The 18868-nt window shown below is 44.0% G+C and overlaps 2 protein-coding genes across 3 annotated transcripts in view; one reads left to right on the forward strand and one right to left on the reverse strand.

The window, feature by feature from the left end:
• Nucleotides 1-2022, reverse strand: part of LOC141909501 (cathepsin B-like) — an 11503-nt gene extending 9481 nt beyond the window's left edge. For both annotated transcript variants that reach the window (XM_074799900.1, XM_074799901.1), the window contains exons 1-3: nt 1925-2022; nt 1501-1635; nt 1081-1290 (exon numbers count right to left, since the gene is read on the reverse strand). In XM_074799900.1, the coding sequence (XP_074656001.1) occupies nt 1081-1290; nt 1501-1635 (345 nt within the window). In that variant the 5' untranslated portion in view covers nt 1925-2022. The remainder of the gene's footprint in view (nt 1-1080; nt 1291-1500; nt 1636-1924) is intronic.
• Nucleotides 2023-6538: 4516 nt separating this feature from the next.
• LOC141910093 (uncharacterized) lies at nt 6539-7862 on the forward strand. The gene has a single exon (XM_074800809.1). It carries the CDS (start codon nt 6590-6592, stop codon nt 7583-7585), a length of 996 nt encoding a protein of 331 aa, XP_074656910.1. The 5' UTR covers nt 6539-6589; the 3' UTR covers nt 7586-7862.
• The last annotated feature ends 11006 nt before the right edge of the window (nt 7863-18868 follow it).

Raw genomic sequence — 18868 nt, forward strand, 5'->3', positions numbered from 1 at the left:
AGATCAGTCATTTAGAATTAACGGACTTTACAAGCAGGGTCTTTACAGATCAGTCATTTAGATTTAACGGACTTTACAAGCAGGGTCTCTACAGATCAGTCATTTAGAATTAACGGACTTTACAAGCAGATAACATTTAACAATCACTGCAGCAAAATACAACAGAATTCAGCAGGGTCTCTACAGATCAGTCATTCTAGAATTAAAGGACTTTACAAGCAGATAACATTTAACAATCACTGCAGCAAAATACAACAGAATTCAGCAGGTTCTCTACAGATCAGTCATTCTAGAATTAAAGGACTTTACAAGCAGGGTCTCTACAGATCAGTCATTCTAGAATTAAAGGACTTTACAAGCAGGGTCTCTACAGATCAGTCATTCTAGAATACAACAGAATTCAGCAGGGTCTCTACAGATCAGTCATTCTAGAATACAACAGAATTCAGCAGGGTCTCTACAGATCAGTCATTCTAGAATACAACAGAATTCAGCAGGGTCTCTACAGATCAGTCATTCTAGAATACAACAGAATTCAGCAGGGTCTCTACAGATCAGTCATTCTAGAATACAACAGAATTCAGCAGGGTCTCTACAGATCAGTCATTCTAGAATTAACGGACTTAACAAAGAGAAAATTTCAAATTTTGACAAGTGTATGCATCACTTTCAAATCTCAATTACTGTTGACTAATCCTAAATCGTTTTATCTCAGTAAACTGTTAATTCAGTGGAATCTGTGTGTATAATAACTAGGCCTAAAACCTTGAAATTTTCTAATTGCTTATTAGGAGTTTTCAAGGATTTTTGGGCATTTTGTTCAAATTCAAGTATTCATGAACTTTGAATTTGAAAACAATTCTATTTTAGAAACAGTTTTCAAGGAATCAAGGAGTCGTAGGGACCCTGCTAAGGGGCAGATTCAGCGTTTTTAAAAAGGGGAGTAGAAATGAAAGCAATTTGATGGTGAAGCCGTTGCAGAGCAAGGCATGAAGCCATCCTCGACCAGGAAACTGGGGGATCTGATCAACTGGGGAACTGCATCCTCATGGATCTAAACAATAGTAAATCTTAACTTACCCAACACGATCCACAGGAACCCTGATCTCTGACCTCGCGTAAGGTCGGACAGTGCGGCCATTTTGTTCGCGCGTCGAACGCCTGCGGTAATTCGTCGATATCGTTCGATGGTTGTTTCATTGGCAGACGGTTTTTAACGGGATCCGGTAAAACTCCACATAAACGTTTTAATTCCTGAACGGTGACGCCCGGTTTAAAATTCTTACCAGCCTGTTATATATATAAATACACATCAATATATATTAGGCAATACTGGGATCTCAGACTTTGGAACTGAGGAACTGGATTCAGAACTGTGGAACTGGGTCTAGAACTGTGGAACTGGGTCTAGAACTGTGGATCTGAGACCTGAACTGTGGAACTGGAATTAAGACTGTGGAATTCAATGCTTAGCCTTAGGATAGAGCTGTCTAGTTTTACCTTCCATGTAGTTTTAGCAATGTTGTTGACATAATTAATCAACTCATCAGATTCTGGTAGGTGTCCGGGAACAAATTTCAGCGGGGTAGACGACGCCAACGCCACAACAATCGACAATAAAATTACAACGTTCATCTGCAATAAACCAACCGCAATAGTTTTTCAGAACGAATCAAATGAACTCGCTACCGATTCTAGCCCTACCCGCCAAGGCCCATCGGCCAAATTTTAGCAAGAGTTACAAAAACCAAACTTTTTTTGGTTTTTGATTGAAAAAGAAAGTGAAATTGATTTTATTTTCATCACACGATTTTATAAGATCGAAATCAGTTGAGCAAAAAAAACTTATCGATCGTAAATGGTTAAATATCGATCATTCATATGAAATAAGGTTCACATCCATATTAATTAAAACTGTTCTTACCTCGAGCGCCGAATAAAACTGCAGCAGTCAACTTCTAAAACTGAAAGTCTTGATTGTATTTATAATCTAAGTACGGACATCACTTGACAGATCACATGCCAGTCATGTGACCGATCTACCGGAACACCGTCCGGTGCTGCCACCTCTCGAGAGGAGTGCCGGTGCTAAGAACGGTTGGAGAACGGACATGGAGGACTCCGCGGCTCACTCGGGGATTTCTGAGTCCCAGTTTACAAAGCTCTCTGTGAATTGACGCCAGACCTTTTCTAAAATTGACGTAAAAATAACATTAAAAAGCCAAGCCTGAAATTAGATGGTGCATATTTCGATTTCTTCATTAATTAACCTACGTTGAACTTTTCAAAATTAAATTAAGATTTTATTCCCGACTCTATACTAAATACCGTCCGGTGCTGCCCTCTTACTACAATTTTATTTCCGGATTAATGAAAATTTTCTCAGATTTTTATCGAATTTCTGTCTGTTTACTGTAAGTATCGCATTGTTTTATAGACCGTCGATTCCTGATCCACTGCGATCAACTCTCTGTTCCACCGTATCCACTTTTTAATTGAGTAGATTCCTCTGAAATAATTGATCGATGATGACGATTTTCCCAATTCCACTCCGTCGTCAACAGGCCTACTACTACTACTATCGTCTATAAGTAACTTCCAAATTTTCAATCGTCACCATGTTATTGTTCATTCCGTTCAGTTTTGGTGTTGTTGATATGTCTGTTTCTGCCACCCCACCCCTCCTCACTTCACCCCGCACAGCGGTTGTCTCCACCCAATCAGTGATCTCTCTCTCTGTCACTACTACAATCTTATGGTACATCAGACACTAAGGTTCTTGGTGAACCCTTTACCTACTCAGCTGTCCACTGGTCCCTACAGATTTAGACCAAGCACAGGACATTCATTTAGTCTGCATGATCAGCAGCGTCCAGTTGCACAAAAACAAGCCCTGCCTGCAGTGAGGGCCGATCTGTGAAATTGATTTTATTGTACAATTCCTTTTTTCATGAAACTGGACCCAGTTTTCCTCCATTATTGTCCACTCTCCCCGGACCGACGGAGGAGCCTCCATAGGCTCAGGATGATTTCAGGTTTCCTCGGGGTCCACTCTCCCCTGACGGAGTAGCCTCTACAGGCTCGGGATGATTTCAGGTTTCCTCGGGGTCCACTCTCCCCGGACGGAGGAGCCTCCACAGGCTCAGGATGATTTCAGGTTTCCTCGGGGTCCACTCTCCCCGGACGGAGGGACCTCCACAGGCTCAGGATGATTTCAGGTTTCCTCGGGGTCCACTCTCCCCGGGCGGAGGAGCCTCTACAGGCTCTGGATGATTTCAGGTTTCCTCGGGGTCCACTCTCCCCGGACGGAGGGACCTCCACAGGCTCAGAATGATTTCAGGTTTCCTCGGGGTCCACTCTCCTCGGGCGGAGGAGCCTCTACAGGCTCTGGATGATTTCAGGTTTCCTCGGGGTCCACTCTCCCCGGACGGAGGAGCCTCTACAGGCTCAGGATGATTTCAGGTTTCCTCGGGGTCCACTCTCCCCTGACGGAGTAGCCTCTACAGGCTCAGGATGATTTCAGGTTTCCTCAGGGTCCACTCTCCCCGGGCGGAGGAGCCTCTACAGGCTCAGGATGATTTCAGGTTTCCTCAGGGTCCACTCTCCCCTGACGGAGTAGCCTCTACAGGCTCAGGATGATTTCAGGTTTCCTCAGGGTCCACTCTCCCCGGACGGAGTAGCCTCTACAGGCTCAGGATGATTTCAGGTTTCCTCAGGGTCCACTCTCCCCGGACGGAGTAGCCTCTACAGGCTCAGGATGATTTCAGGTTTCCTCAGGGTCCACTCTCCCCTGACGGAGTAGCCTCTACAGGCTCAGGATGATTTCAGGTTTCCTCAGGGTCCACTCTCCCCGGGCGGAGGAGCCTCTACAGGCTCAGGATGATTTCAGGTTTCCTCAGGGTCCACTCTCCCCTGACGGAGTAGCCTCTACAGGCTCAGGATGATTTCAGGTTTCCTCAGGGTCCACTCTCCCCGGACGGAGTAGCCTCTACAGGCTCAGGATGATTTCAGGTTTCCTCAGGGTCCACTCTCCTCGGACGGAGTAGCCTCTACAGGCTCAGGATGATTTCAGGTTTCCTCGGGGTCCACTCGCCCCGGACGGAGGAGCCTCTACAGGCTCAGGATGATTTCAGGTTTCCTCGGGGTCCACTCTCCCCTGACGGAGTAGCCTCTACAGGCTCAGGATGATTTCAGGTTTCCTCAGGGTCCTCTCTCCCCTGACGGAGTAGCCTCTACAGGCTCAGGATGATTTCAGGTTTCCTCAGGGTCCACTCTCCTCGGACGGAGTAGCCTCTACAGGCTCAGGATGATTTCAGGTTTCCTCGGGGTCCACTCTCCTCGGACGGAGGAGCCTCTACAGGCTCAGGATGATTTCAGGTTTCCTCAGGGTCCACTCTCCCCGGACGGAGGGGCCCCAACAGGCTCAGGATGATTTCAGGTTTCTTCAGGGTCCACTCTCCCCGGACGGAGGGGCCTCTACAGGCTCAGGATGATTTCAGGTTTCCTCAGGGTCCACTCTCCCCGGACGGAGGGGCCCCAACAGGCTCAGGATGATTTCAGGTTTCTTCAGGGTCCACTCTCCCCGGACGGAGGAGCCTCCACAGACTCAGGATGATTCCTTCGAAGTTCAACTGAATATTTTGTCATGAAAATAAACTCAATCATTTTAATCATATTCAGTACAGTTGAAATAATGAGTAAAAATTCATGGCTTCATCTCAATTTCAATGATGATATGTTGCCGTTAAATATTTTCCTGCCCCTGTCCCACCTTTGCCCCCGCCCGCCCTCTATTGAGGATATCCTTTTCCACTTTGTGCAGTTCATTCTCGAACTTCGGTTTCAATTTGTCTGTAAATTCTCACCGTTATTTTACAGAATTTCTTGCACGGGGATTTTACTGCTGGATACACAGCTTGGATACCTGGCCTAACCCTGGATACCTGGATACCTGAGTTCTAGTCTCGCATTGACGATAAGTACAGAATTCTACTGCTTCATAATTTCATTAAGGTAAGAAAACTTTCAAACTGAAATACGTGATTAAGTGTGAATGTAATTTTGATTTTTGTATCAGTTGACATTGTTAGAGATATAGATTTGTCGGGACTCGAGGTTCTAGTGTTTTAGGGGAGTCGTAGAGCTTATCAAATCGGGTCTAAATGCTACTTGTTTATGGGGCAGGGAGGGAGAATTCTAGTATTTTATTCGGGGGTATTTAGAAAGAGGAGTTTCTAGTGTTTTATGGATGGAAGTTAGAGGAGTTTCTAGTGTGTAATGATTATTGATATTGATTTGTCAAGCGTGTGATTGATAAACAATCAATACTGTATGATATCAATACTGTATAATATCCACATGCATTGCCCCACGCGCTGCCCCGTACATTGCCCCACGCGCTGCCCCGTACATTGCCCCACACACTGCCCCGTACATTGCCCCACGCGCTGCCCCGTACATTGCCCCACACACTGCCCCGTACATTGCCCCACGCACTGCCCCGTACATTGCCCCACACACTGCCCCGTACATTGCCCCACACACTGCCCCGTACATTGCCCCACACGCTGCCCCGTACATTGCCCCACGCACTGCCCCGTACATTGCCCCACACACTGCCCCGTACATTGCCCCACGTGCTGCCCCATACATTGCCCCACGTGCTGCCCCATACATTGCCCCACACACTGCCCCGTACATTGCCCCACACACTGCCCCGTACATTGCCCCACACACTGCCCCGTACATTGCCCCACACACTGCCCCGTACATTGCCCCACGCGCTGCCCCGTACATTGCCCCACGCGCTGCCCCATACATTGCCCCACGCGCTGCCCCGTACATTGCCCCACGCGCTGCCCCGTACATTGCCCCACGCGCTGCCCCGTACATTGCCCCACACACTGCCCCGTACATTGCCCCACACACTGCCCCGTACATTGCCCCACACGCTGCCCCGTACATTGCCCCACGCGCTGCCCCGTACATTGCCCCACGCGCTGCCCCGTACATTGCCCCACGCGCTGCCCCGTACATTGCCCCACACACTGCCCCGTACATTGCCCCACACACTGCCCCGTACATTGCCCCACGCGCTGCCCCGTACATTGCCCCACACACTGCCCCGTACATTGCCCCACACACTGCCCCTCACGATCTGCATATCAAAATTAGAAAATAGATCAATTTGTTGAAGAGGAGAAAGAAACATATTCGCCGTAAACCCAATTCACTCGGTGGTTTCTAGATCAAGAGATTCTTACTGATCAAGCAGCGAGTGATTTCTATTGTCACGAGTTTTATTTGCGTAACACCCTCTTTTAAACCTCCAAAACAGTACGTTTTATACGTACAGTAAAATAAAATGAGATTCTTACTGACTAGCGACAGCGATTTCTATGGCCACGAGTTTAGTCCCTTTCTGTAGTGTAATATACAAAACAGTCACCTCTGAGAAAGTGTGAACAACAAACCCGACTGATTATTACAACATAGATTAGATAATACTCATTGCTTGTTTGTTACGAGGATATATGAAACGATAGTTCACTCGCTCACTCGCTCGCTAGGAATCAGGAATTGCATCGCGATGATATCTTTAGCGCGTACCGCGTTTAGTGTTATCCGGATGTGGTTACCGAACCCTTGTCGCCATCGTAAACTCATCGCGATCGTCATAGCGATCATCGTTACGTCGTTCGCGGTCGTCGTCGTTAGATTGACGACCGTCCCGCGATTCAGACATTTCGAAGACGTGAATCTACGCGATGAGATTCTGAATCTGGAATCGAGGAATCATTCCGATTCGGCGGTGATTCACTCGCGCCCCGTGGTGCCGCGTATTCTACACTTGGCGTGGTACGGTAACCCGACGATGCGGTTTCATCACTACGTCAGTTTCCTCAGCGCGTACCACATTCTGAAACCGGAGCGGATTCTATTCTGGTACGGCGTTCGACCGAGCGGCGCGTGGTGGCGCCGTCTACGCGAGAATATCACCGAATTCGACCGCGTGGTAGAGATGCGATATCGCGCGGCGCCGACAGAGATACACGGACGCGCGATCCAACGCCCGGAGCACTCCTCCGACGTCGTGCGTCTCGAAGCGATCCTAGAATACGGAGGAATTTATCTGGATCTGGACGTGATCGTTCTGCATTCGTTCGATCGTCTGCTCCGATATTCCGTCACTCTCGGACGCGAACACTGGTTCGGACTGTGTAATGGTATTCTGATCGCGCGCCCGAACGCGTTGTTTATGCGTATTTGGCGCGCCGAGTACCGCACGTTCGACTCGTGGCGTTGGGCGACTCATTCGGTGGTGTTACCTCATTACCTCGCGCGTCGTTATCCGTACCTCGTACACATCGAGGAGCGAACCCTCAACCGTCCGAACTGGATGGAACTCGATAAGATATACGCCAACGCCCCCTGGAACTGGCGCGAGAACTACGCCGTACATCTGTGGTATCGGAAATACGGAATAGATCATGATTTCGATTCGATTAAAAATTTGGATTCGAATCTCGGGCGTATTTTCAGATTCATCTTATACGGGGATTCCGATTTGTTCGATAGACACTAAAATATGGATTCGAACCCGGGATGTCCTATACGGGGATTCCGATTTGTTCAATAAACACTAAAATATGGATTCGAACCTATATGTCCTAAATGTGTAATAGAATAATAATTTAATAATGATAATAATAATAATCTATTAAAGATAATGAAATTATCAATACAAACACAGTTTACAAGTGAGGGTGCAGTCACAGAGCCCACGGGCTGTAACAACTTTGAACCGTGCCAAGTGGTGACTGTACCCAAATTTTTAATACAAAGTTTATGAGATGTTTATTTGTAGTGTTTTGATTGTTTCAAATACAGAATTTTTGACAGTTTGAATTCAGACGTAAATTTCCAAAATTGTTGTTGTTTTTGTGGTTTATTGCTCATTGATTTCTGACTCATGTTGAGGAGGGGAGGAGAGCGTGTTAGGGGGAGACAGGATAGGGGATTAGATTTATGGTATAGATGAAGAGGGGGGTGTTATGGTATAGATGAGGAGGGAGGGGGTTATGGTATAGATGAGGAGGGAGGGGGGGTTTAATGTCTAGTGGTGTAGGTGAGAAGGGGGTCTCCTGTCTCGGGATGTTCAAACCTCTGATTCTAGAATTAATATTCAAAATGATGATAATTATAATTTTGCAGGATTTAAACGAACTGATTAAACGAGAGTCTATTCTCCGCACAACCGAGCGGCAACAATGCCTGCACCGTCGCCGCCGGAAACAACGCATTGACCGGTTACTGCGACGACAGCAATGAAGACATCGATTTCAAGGAACGTCGGCGTTATAGGTGGCAGCACTTGCAGTTAAAACCCAGAATGTAAGTAAATCGAGCTCGGATTGAAAAATCATCTTCATTTTAGGCTGGATTTACGAAAATAAAGCATGAATCTCGTCGACTCTCTCGCCCCCTATTACTAAATGCCTGCACTAACCAATTTCGATCCATCCTTCAAAATTATTATCATTATTATTATTATTATTTATGCATTTTGTTGCAGTCAGTATTGTGCTATACTCCCCCCTTCCCCCCTCTCCCCTCTCCCCTCTCCATCTCTTTGTAATGTAAACAATATCTGTGGTGTTTTTAAGTGTCTACAATCCTCGATATTTTCATTATTTCCAGCACTCCACACGTGTTAACTCATCGTTTAATCACCGAAAATAAGTTTTATTTTGAAAAAGTTTCGTTGTTTTTCTTCCTTCTTTTCGTGATAAAATAAATTTCGCAGGAATTTTCTACTATGGATCGGTTTTAGTTTTAACCAAGTTTTTTATGAAGAAAATGCCTGTGCTGGTCGTCCAGTCGGCCGGTTGACCTGTCTGTGCTGGTCGACCTGTCTGCCTGTTGACCTGCCTGTGCTGGTCGACCTGTCTGCCTGTTGACCTGCCTGTGCTGGTCAATCTGTCTGCCGGTTGACCCGTCTGTGCTGGTCGGCCTGTCTGCCGGTCGACCTGTCTGCCGGTTGAGCTGTCTGTGCTGGTCGGCTGGTTGACCTGTCTGCCGGTTGAGCTGTCTGTGCTGGTCGGCTGGTTGACCTGTCTGCCGGTTGACCTGTCTGTGCTGGTCTGCCGGTTGACCTGCCTGTGCTATCGGCTAGTTGACCTGTCTGCCGGTTGACCTGTCTGTGCTGGTCTACTGGTTGATCTGTCTGTGCTGGTCGGCTGGTTGACCTGTCTGTGCTGGTCTGCTTGTTGACCTGTCTATGCTGGTCTGCTGGTTGACCTGTCTGTGCTGGTCTGGTGGTTGACCTGTCTGTGCTGGTCTGCTGGTTGACCTGTCTACCCGTCGACCTGTCTGTGCTGTCAGCTGGTCGACCTGTCTGTGCTGGTCGGCTGGTTGACCTGTCTGTGCTGGTCGGCTGGTTGACCTGTCTGTGCTGGTCGGCTGGTTGACCTGTCTGTGCTGGTCGTCCTGCATCACTACCGCTTACAGTTCTATGTGATCGTGCTTTAATTGAATCTCTTCATTATTATAATTATCAGGATGATCTTATATTTATATATATATATATATATACACTGACAGGCCCAATACTATAATACTATCATGAGAAGGAGCAGTTTACCAGTAATCAGGTGAGACACATAATATACATATATCAAACTCACAAAAAAACAGCCTGCCTGTGTAGCCTGTAGCCTGTAATCTGTAGCCTGTTACACTCACAATGCATGGACCGTTAACATAACCCCTCCCCCCTCTTTCTCTCTTTTTTCTCTTTGATGGTCATACTAAATGTAGTTAGTGGCATTGAATAGATGTCGACCCTTCCGTAGGTAAAGGCTAAGGACCGTTAAAACAACATACACAAATAATATTAGATGATTTAATGAATCTCTGTTGATATTTATCGCTTGTTTATTGGTTGTTTCTCAGTAATCATTTCTGGCAATCTTTAAATGTGTTTTTTTTTTCGTTCGTTTAACTTTTCATTAATACGACTCTACAGTCTGTTACACATGCTCTTCGTGCGACGTTTTGGTCCGTAATTTCGTTAATAACAGTTCATCTACCTTTATTACTCATCAATTTGTTCAGTGAGGAATTTGCATTCAGAAATAAACAATAATTTCTACTAAAGTTGTTTTTGTTTTCATTTATCAGCGATAATTTACTTAAGAAACTGATCCGCTCGGAAACGTTACAGTGAAGTAATCACCTGCTCATTAGCATATCAAAATACAGTAGGTGGCGCCACGTGACGGGCCATAAAAGCCGTTTTTCAGCATTACGCGAGCGTATGCTAGGTAAACTATCGCTGATAGAAGAAAACTCAAACAAATTTCTGCCAGTTCATGATTTATTTCTGAATGCAAATTCCTTACTGAATAGATTGATGCATTATATTTACAGATCAACCGATTATTAACGAAATTACAGACAGTAACAGATGACAAATATCACGACAAATATCACTGTATATTTTCACCTGTAAAAATGGTGTCCGTCCATTTTTTATTTTCGATGTCGACTTCAATTTGTTCTCGTAATATTTTTGAAATATTGTTTGCACGATTCATTGATTCATTCACGTTGTGTATACGTGGTTCATAATTATTCCAATAGATGGCATTAGTGTTACCTGGGATTCGAATAGAATGTTAGACCGACTCCCCCTCCCCTCTCCCTCTCTACTCCCCCTCCCCTCTCCCTCTACTCCCCCTCCCCTCTCCCTCTCTATCCACCTGAAATCATTCTCGTGACAGCTTATAGTTTAGAGCTTTTTTCATACATGTCTCGCCCACCTCCCCTCCCCCCAGTTGTGGTTCCTCAAATTTAGAATGAAAGCTTATTGATAACCCCCAGCCCCTGTAGCGGGTATCCCCTCTTCGTAGCAGGTATCCCCGAGCCTTTGTAGCAGGGATTCCCCACCATGTAGCAGGTATCCCCGAGCCTCTGTAGCAGGGATTCCCCACCATGTAGCAGGTATCCCCGAGCCTCTGTAGCAGGGATTCCCCACCATGTAGCAGGTATCCCCTGAGCCTCTGTAGCAGGGATTCCCCACCATGTAGCAGGTATCCCCTCTACGTAGCAGGAGTTTGATAGTAGTTGCGGTTTCGGTTTTTAGACGTTTGCTGAAAATATTCAAAAATTATCCACACATCAGGGCTCGGTTTTATAGACTGGTATTACCTTTAACCCGGGGGCTAACTCAATTGAAAATGAATGAAGTTAGCCCCCGGGTTAAAGGTGATACCAGTCTATAAAACCGAGCTCAGGATTTGTGTCGATACCAACAATATTAAAGATTTGACAATGAAAATTTGTTTATCTTTTATTTCTGGCAGAATGGTTCTTACCATCTGAGATTTGATGATATAAATTTTCAGTGACTACTGACATCATCAGTTCTTGTGTAGGGTAGTGATGTCATCGATGATATAAAGTTTCAGTGTATTACCTCAAGCAGACGACTACTGACATCATCAGTTCACGTGTAATGATGTCATCAGTGCTTATCAGATATCAGAAGTTGTTTGAAGATCGGCCTTAGACGATTAATGACATAATCGATGACATCATCAGTGACATCATCAGTATTATAACGACAGACGGTCTCAATAATGCGAGCTGTTTGATATAAACTGCGTCGGTTGCTACGGGATACAGTAACCTCCTCGTCTGTTAGGTGATGAATCGAGATCACAGTTGAATCTACGTCAAAACATTCAGTTCTATAGTCTAGAAAGAGAAACAGTGAATTTGAATGTGAGGGTCGTTTAAAATGACCCACATGATGTGATCTATTGATACCTGGGGCGCTGGAGGAGGGAGATTAGTGGTTATGAGGGAATAGGGTGTGCAGATATATATGATATCATTGATGTTCTTTTTTATATTTTATCGATTGAAGTTTGAATGAGACTTTGAAATAAATCTCTATCTGTATTGATGCCATGAAGGCCTGGGGGTAGGGGTATATAGATGTATTTGGGGATGTATAAAGATGTATTTGGGGAGGTATATACACGTATTTGGAGAGGTGTATACATGTATTTGGGGAGGTATATACATGTATTTGGGGAGGTATATATACATGTATTTGGTGAGATAATGGTTTGTTATAGGTTGATAGTATTATCTGCTGTCCATTGTATCAGTGAAGATCAATAGTGCTGCCTGATCCATTCATGCAGTCTCTCAATTTGATACAGCATTTGTTCGTCAGTCACCCGGGTCGGTAATCCTGTCTATCGGTCCATCATTCAGTGCTCCTGGGACTAAGATACTGACCTCAAGATGCTAGTCTCCTGAGATGATGATGTCAGACTCAGCCATTCCTCAGATACTGACCTCAGACTCATAGCCATACCTTCAAGATCTGTCCTCAGATGCCGACCTCAAACTTTTAAGCCATACCTCAGATGTTATACTGAAGATAATAGCCTTAGATATCGACCTGAAACCCAGACTTTAAACTCAGCTTTTTAAGCGTAAAATTCATATAGATATTTAAAGCCGAGATCAAACCTTACGTAGTGTATAAAACTGACTGGTGCTGCTCGCGTTAGACACTCGTCAGACACTCGCGAGTGTGTGAGCTACTGATTCCATTCACATGCAGGTATGAGGAGTGAGCGTGCTAGCACCTCGTCCGTGCTATAGCTGTGTGTCTATCATACGTATTTCTGATATATCAGTTAGTATTTTTGATATATCAGTCAGTATATCTGATATATCAGTTAGTATTTTTGATATATCAGTCAGTATCTGCAGTATATCTGATATATCAGTTAGTATTGTTGATATATCAGGCAGTATATCTGATATATCAGTTAGTATCTCTGATATATCAGGCAGTATATCCGATATATAAGTTAGTGTCTCTGATATATCGGTTAGTATTTGATGTATCATTCAGTATCTCTGATATATCAGTCAGTATATCCGATATATCAGTTAGTGTCTCTGATATATCGGTTAGTATTTTGATATATCATTCAGTATCTCTGATATATCGGTCAGTATCTCTGGTATATCGGTCAGTATATCTGATATATCAGTTAGTATATCCGATATATCAGTTAGTAGCGAAGCGAAATATCATCATTAAAGAATTTGTAGACGTAATCGAGAGTCGACGACAGATACAAACAGTGGATTTAATTAGTTAAAAGTTCTGCGTTTGACGCTGCTGTGATTATTCTACACAATCAGGGATATATATATATATGGAATAATACAATTTCACGCAGGTAGAATTATCATGTATTTGTTTCCTAACTTTGAATATATGCCGGTAGCTAGGCACCGGTTGAGTTTATCTGAGTCAGTTTATCCCGGTGTTGGTCAATTATACTTGTTGAGGTTCCCAGTAAATCGGTATCCGGGCTTCCTCTTCTTCGGACAGTTCTGTGTTCTGAACCTCTGTCTCCTCCTCAGTCTCCTCCTCGTCAGTCTCTCCTCATTGGTTTCCTCCTCGTATTGTTAGTATAAAATGTGCATGACTAGAATTGAATCATGTATTGAGTTTATAGACTGTTTATAGACTGTTTATAAACTGTTTCACCCATTATTCGCCCATCTCTAGGATTACATCAATCTTATTACACGTTCAAACTCCTGCCGCTGCTGCTGTCGAGCCACCCTAGAGTCTAGAGTAACTCTGGAGCCACCCCTAGAGCAGCCCTGGAGCCACCCCGGTACAGTTTTTGAAGTCAACTGTCAGAGTACTGCCGCTGTGTGTTACCGATGACGATGACAACAATTATGACACTTAAAGAACGTTGTAAGGCTTTGATTTGATTCATTCGATCTCGTGGAGTTGTTTTTTATCGCGTTTTGTTTACATTTCACTTCACACCCTGTAAATACAACACAACGCCCTTCAGTCAAACACATACACACACACCTGTTACCTTCATTACATTACCCTATGATATTACAACCAGGAGGGAGGGTAAATGCCTTCATAACCTCCCTTAATGGAGGGAGAGGTGAGAGATGGGAAGAGAGGAAGGGAAGAGGGAGAGGGTGAGAGGAGGGAGAGAGTGAGAGGAGAGAGGGTGAGAGGGAAGAGAGAGGTAAGAGAGGAGAGGAGGAGAGAGAGGAGGTAAAGATGGTGAGAGAGAGGAGGGGAGAGAGAGGGAGACGAGTTGATTGATGATGTGGTCTCTGTTGATACTCTGGTGGTGAATTGGTAATTTTTCTCTGATCAAACAAACAGTTTTTATTCTAGTACAGACTTTATTCATATCATTAAATGGTATTCAGAGATATCACTTCAGAGAGTTCACCTTCATTTCAATATTTAGTTGTTCAGATTAGTCGATCGCTCTGTATTTCTACATGAAAATCTTTGAGTTGTCTCTGAGAAGAGCTAGGTCTATGCGGTCTACGCTGATTCAATTAAATTGAATTTGAAATAACCTCCAGACTTGTTGTTTAATTGATATCCGGCTTATCCATGTGTAAGTAACATATCTATTGAATACAAGATTTACGTAAGACAAGGAATGCTTATCTTATCACTAAAACAGTATAGGAACCGCTGATCTTCTCAATGTGTTCACTTCCTGGTTGTATGTGAATCTGATATACATTGTGTCATATCTGGATGTATTTTAATATTGGTTGTATGGAAATCTGATGTATGTCATCTCTGGATGTATGTCATCTCTGGATGTATGTCAATCTGATGTATGTCCATTGAATATGTCAATGTAATTTAAATGAGCTGTGTTATGTTTAATTCACAGTCTCCAAAATAAGTCAGCTACACAGATTTCAGTGGGTATCTAGGTCAAGGTTATTGCTTTGACGTCATCAGTTATGTCTGCGTCAGTGAGTGGAGCATGTCAATGGTGGTCATGTGACCTAGGGTTAGGGTTTGATTGGCTGGCTAGAGTCATGATGTCACTGGTGGTCACCTGACCTAGGGTTAGGGTTTGATTGGCTGGCTAGAGTCATGATGTCACTGGTGGTCATGTGACCTAGGGTTAGGGTTTGATTGGCTGGCTAGAGTCATGATGTCACTGGTGGTCATGTGACCTAGGGTTAGGGTATGATTGGCTGGCTAGAGTCATGATGTGACTGGTGGTCATGTGACCTAGGGTTAGGGTTTGATTGGCTGGTTAGAGTCATGATGTCACTGCACCTGACCTAGGGTTAGGGTTTGATTGGCTGGCTAGAGTCATGATGTGACTGGTGGTCATGTGACCTAGGGTTAGGGTTTGATTGGCTGGCTAGAGTTATTATGTCACTTGTGTTTACATGTGACATGCTCATGTAACATGTGATCAGTGATAATGAATGGTGCTAGTACACACACTAGTGACCAGTCATAGTGTAGTTTATACAGTGTAATCATGTGACCTCATTTGACTGAATAGTTTCATATTGCTCAATGCTGTAATTATCTGTTATAATATAACATGTTATACATTGTAATCCACATTACACTTGTGAACTCTTCATTTGGATAAAATGAGAATTGAATTTTCTACTGTCCTAACACTGATTTTCACATGGGTTTGAAAGAATTTGTTCAAATATGAAATAAACTCAAACTTTTACTCCATAATTTAAATCCCCAAAGCAACGGATCTAGCTACTACTGTCTACTGTATAAAACGAGAATTGAATTCTCAACTGTCAAAACACAGATCGTTCAAATATTAAATTCCCTGAGATAAAATCAAACTAGAACTGACATCCCCCGTTCACTGGTACGGCATCCCCCCTGACCTGGGACGATATCTTGATGACAGAGTCTACAGTATTTCACAAACTCTTACTTAGTATTTGACATCAACTTGGGGTAGAATTTTACCGGTCTCAACTTTACCGCAGTAAGAGACAGAGTCTACTGTATTTCATTAACTCTTACTCAGTATTTGACTCCAACTCGGGGTAGAATTTTACCGGTCTCAACTTTACCGCAGTAAGAGACAGAGTCTACTGTATTTCATTAACTCTTACTCAGTATTTGACATCAACTCGGGGTAGAATTTTACCGGTCTCAACTTTACCGCAGTAAGAGACAGAGTCTACTGTATTTCACAAACTCTTACTCAGTATTTGACATCAACTCGGGGTAGAATTTTACCGGTCTCAACTTTACCGCAGTAAGAGACAGAGTCTACTGTATTTCACAAACTCTTACTCAGTATTTGACATCAACTCGGGTAGAATTTTACCGGTCTCAACTTTACCTCAGTAAGAGACAGAGTCTACTGTATTTCATTTACTCTTACTCAGTATTTGACATCAACTCGGGGTAGAATTTTACCGGTCTCAACTTTACCTCAGTAAGAGACAGAGTCCACTGTATTTCATTAACTCTTACTCAGTATTTCACTGACCCGGGATAGCATCTTGATGACAGAGTTTATTGTATTTCACAAATTGACCAACCCGGGATAGAGAGTATTCAATCCCAGTATTGCAATGTATAAAGTCACAGTAAACAGTTTCAGGATGCTGACGCACTGATGTCACAGTAAATAGTTTCATTTGGTCAGATCTTCTTGTTGCGGTGGTGACGTCATCAGTTTTCGTGTACGAGTTTTCACTGTTCGGAAAGTAGGTCAGATAGCGCAGCGACATGTACGTGATGCTGACGCTCTGATGTCACAGTGAATAGTTTCAGGATGCTGACGCTCTGATGCTGATGTTTGTGCTTTGTCTGTGAAATGTGTATTTGAACGATATTAACACTGGCCGGAATCATTTAAAAATGGATCCGATTTTGAAACGTGTATCGTCCTCGAGTTCGAATCCGTCATCACCTGTCGACCTGGCTGCCGTGAATGAGAATGAGTATCTACCCGTATTCATTGACTCGCCGGTCGGCACGCCCCCTAGTGGCGGCTCTGAGAATAACTACTTATTCAGGTAGGCTATGTACAACTGGTCGGTTTAAAGCAGAAATTCATTCATATACTTGATATACAATTGATTAAAAACACAGTTCCACGCCGGGTGGAACTGGATCCAGCATTTAGTTCCATACCGCATGAAACTGTGGAACTAGATTCATGATTCCGTTCTTCCACAATGGGTGGAACTATATGAACCTAGTTTATTGGGTGTTAATCAATGTTTCATGTTATTGTTGAGCTATAAATTTCATTTTCTATACTTCAGAATTATTTCTACTTTCTAACTCATTCAAAGAGTTTTATAATATTATGGACTCGCCTGAGTTTCACGTGAACTCGTTATAGAGTTGTATAAGTCACCTGCACGCTCTCAAGGACAGCCAGCCCGATATGGGGTTAATGAATTTGTCCCTATGCTGGACGCTCTCAAGGACAGCCAGCCCGATATGGGGTTAATGAATTTGTCCCTATGCTAGATGCTCTCAAGGACTGCCAGCCCGATATGGGGTTAATGAATTTGTCCCTATGCTGGACGCTCCCAAGGACAGCCAGCCCGATATGGGGTTAATGAATTTGTCCCTATGCTGGACGTGGTGTCTTCGCGTTGGTCTGGTGAATCATTAGTCAGTCGTGTTGTGCGTATCCGATATAGAAACCTGATAATGATTGTTTTTGCTGGAGGTTTTTATTAATCGATTCTTTACCCGCAAACGTGATCGACATTTTTATCATCCCTCCTCCAAACTTATTGAATCAGTCTCATCTAAAGAAACAAAATTCAGTGCGGTTTAGTTTTTATATTAGTTACTGTAATGATGCGAGTGGCTGATTCTTTAAAACTAGAACCTGATTTATTGAGCAGTGAGTATCAGACCATGATTTATTGCGAGTATCAGACCCTGATTTGTTGTGAGTATCAGACCCTGATTTATTGCGAGTATCAGACCCTGATTTATTGCGAGTATCAGACCCTGATTTATTGCGAGTATCAGACCCTGATTTGTTGCGAGTATCAGACCCTGATTTGTTAAGAAGCGAGTATCAGACCCTGATTTGTTACGAGTATCAGACCCTGATTTTTTTGCGAGTATCAGACCCTGATTTGTTACAAGTATCAGACCCTGATTTGTTAAGAAGCGAGTATCAGACCCTGATTTGTTGCGAGTATCAGAACCTGATTTGTTGCGAGTATCAGACCCTGATTTGTTGCGAGTATCAGACCCTGATTTGTTGCGAGTATCAGACCCTGATTTGTTAAGAAGCGAGTATCAGACCCTGATTTGTTACGAGTATCAGACCCTGATTTGTTGCGAGTATCAGACCCTGATTTGTTACGAGTATCAGACCCTGATTTGTTGCGAGTATCAGACCCTGATTTGTTAAGAAGCGAGTATCAGACCCTGATTTGTTAAGAAGCGAGTATCGGCTACTGGTTGTGTGTATATTCTGTATCGCCCGACTCGAAACGCACTATACCTGATTACGTCTCATAAATCACGAGAGAACATTGAGAAAATGTGGCATTTCTTCATTACAGCAACATTGAGCGGTGAGCTGAGAGATTGGGGGGAGAGGTGAAGGTGAAGAGCGAGGAGAGTGAGGAGGCATGTTAGAGGATAGGGAATAGAGAGCAGAGAGAGGGGAGGGGTGGAGGGGAGAGGGGTGGAGGCGGAGAGGGGTGGAGGGGAGAGAGGGGTAGAGGGGAGAGAGGGGTGGAGGGGAGAGAGGGGTGGAGGGGGAGAGACAGTGGGGGTTAAAGTCCAATTTCAACATTGAATGATCAAAATCATATTGTAGATATAAAAATTAACAAGTTTACGCCGAAAACTTAAATTCGATTGTTGTTAAATTTCCTGACGTCACAAACAACAATAAGAGACAGAGACAGATGTGACACTGAATGAGTGACATTTGGTGATATTGAGTAATGAATAACTAGATGAGTCATCAGTAGAGTTTGTCGTCTG

This window comes from Tubulanus polymorphus, chromosome 8 (genome assembly GCF_964204645.1).
Source record: "Tubulanus polymorphus chromosome 8, tnTubPoly1.2, whole genome shotgun sequence".
Taxonomy (NCBI): domain Eukaryota; kingdom Metazoa; phylum Nemertea; class Palaeonemertea; order Tubulaniformes; family Tubulanidae; genus Tubulanus; species Tubulanus polymorphus.

What these genes read in the sequence shown, in the direction of transcription:
- LOC141910093 (XM_074800809.1), top strand. Translation starts at nt 6,590, where the DNA reads ATGATATCTTTAGCGCGTACCGCGTTTAGTGTTATCCGGATGTGGTTA.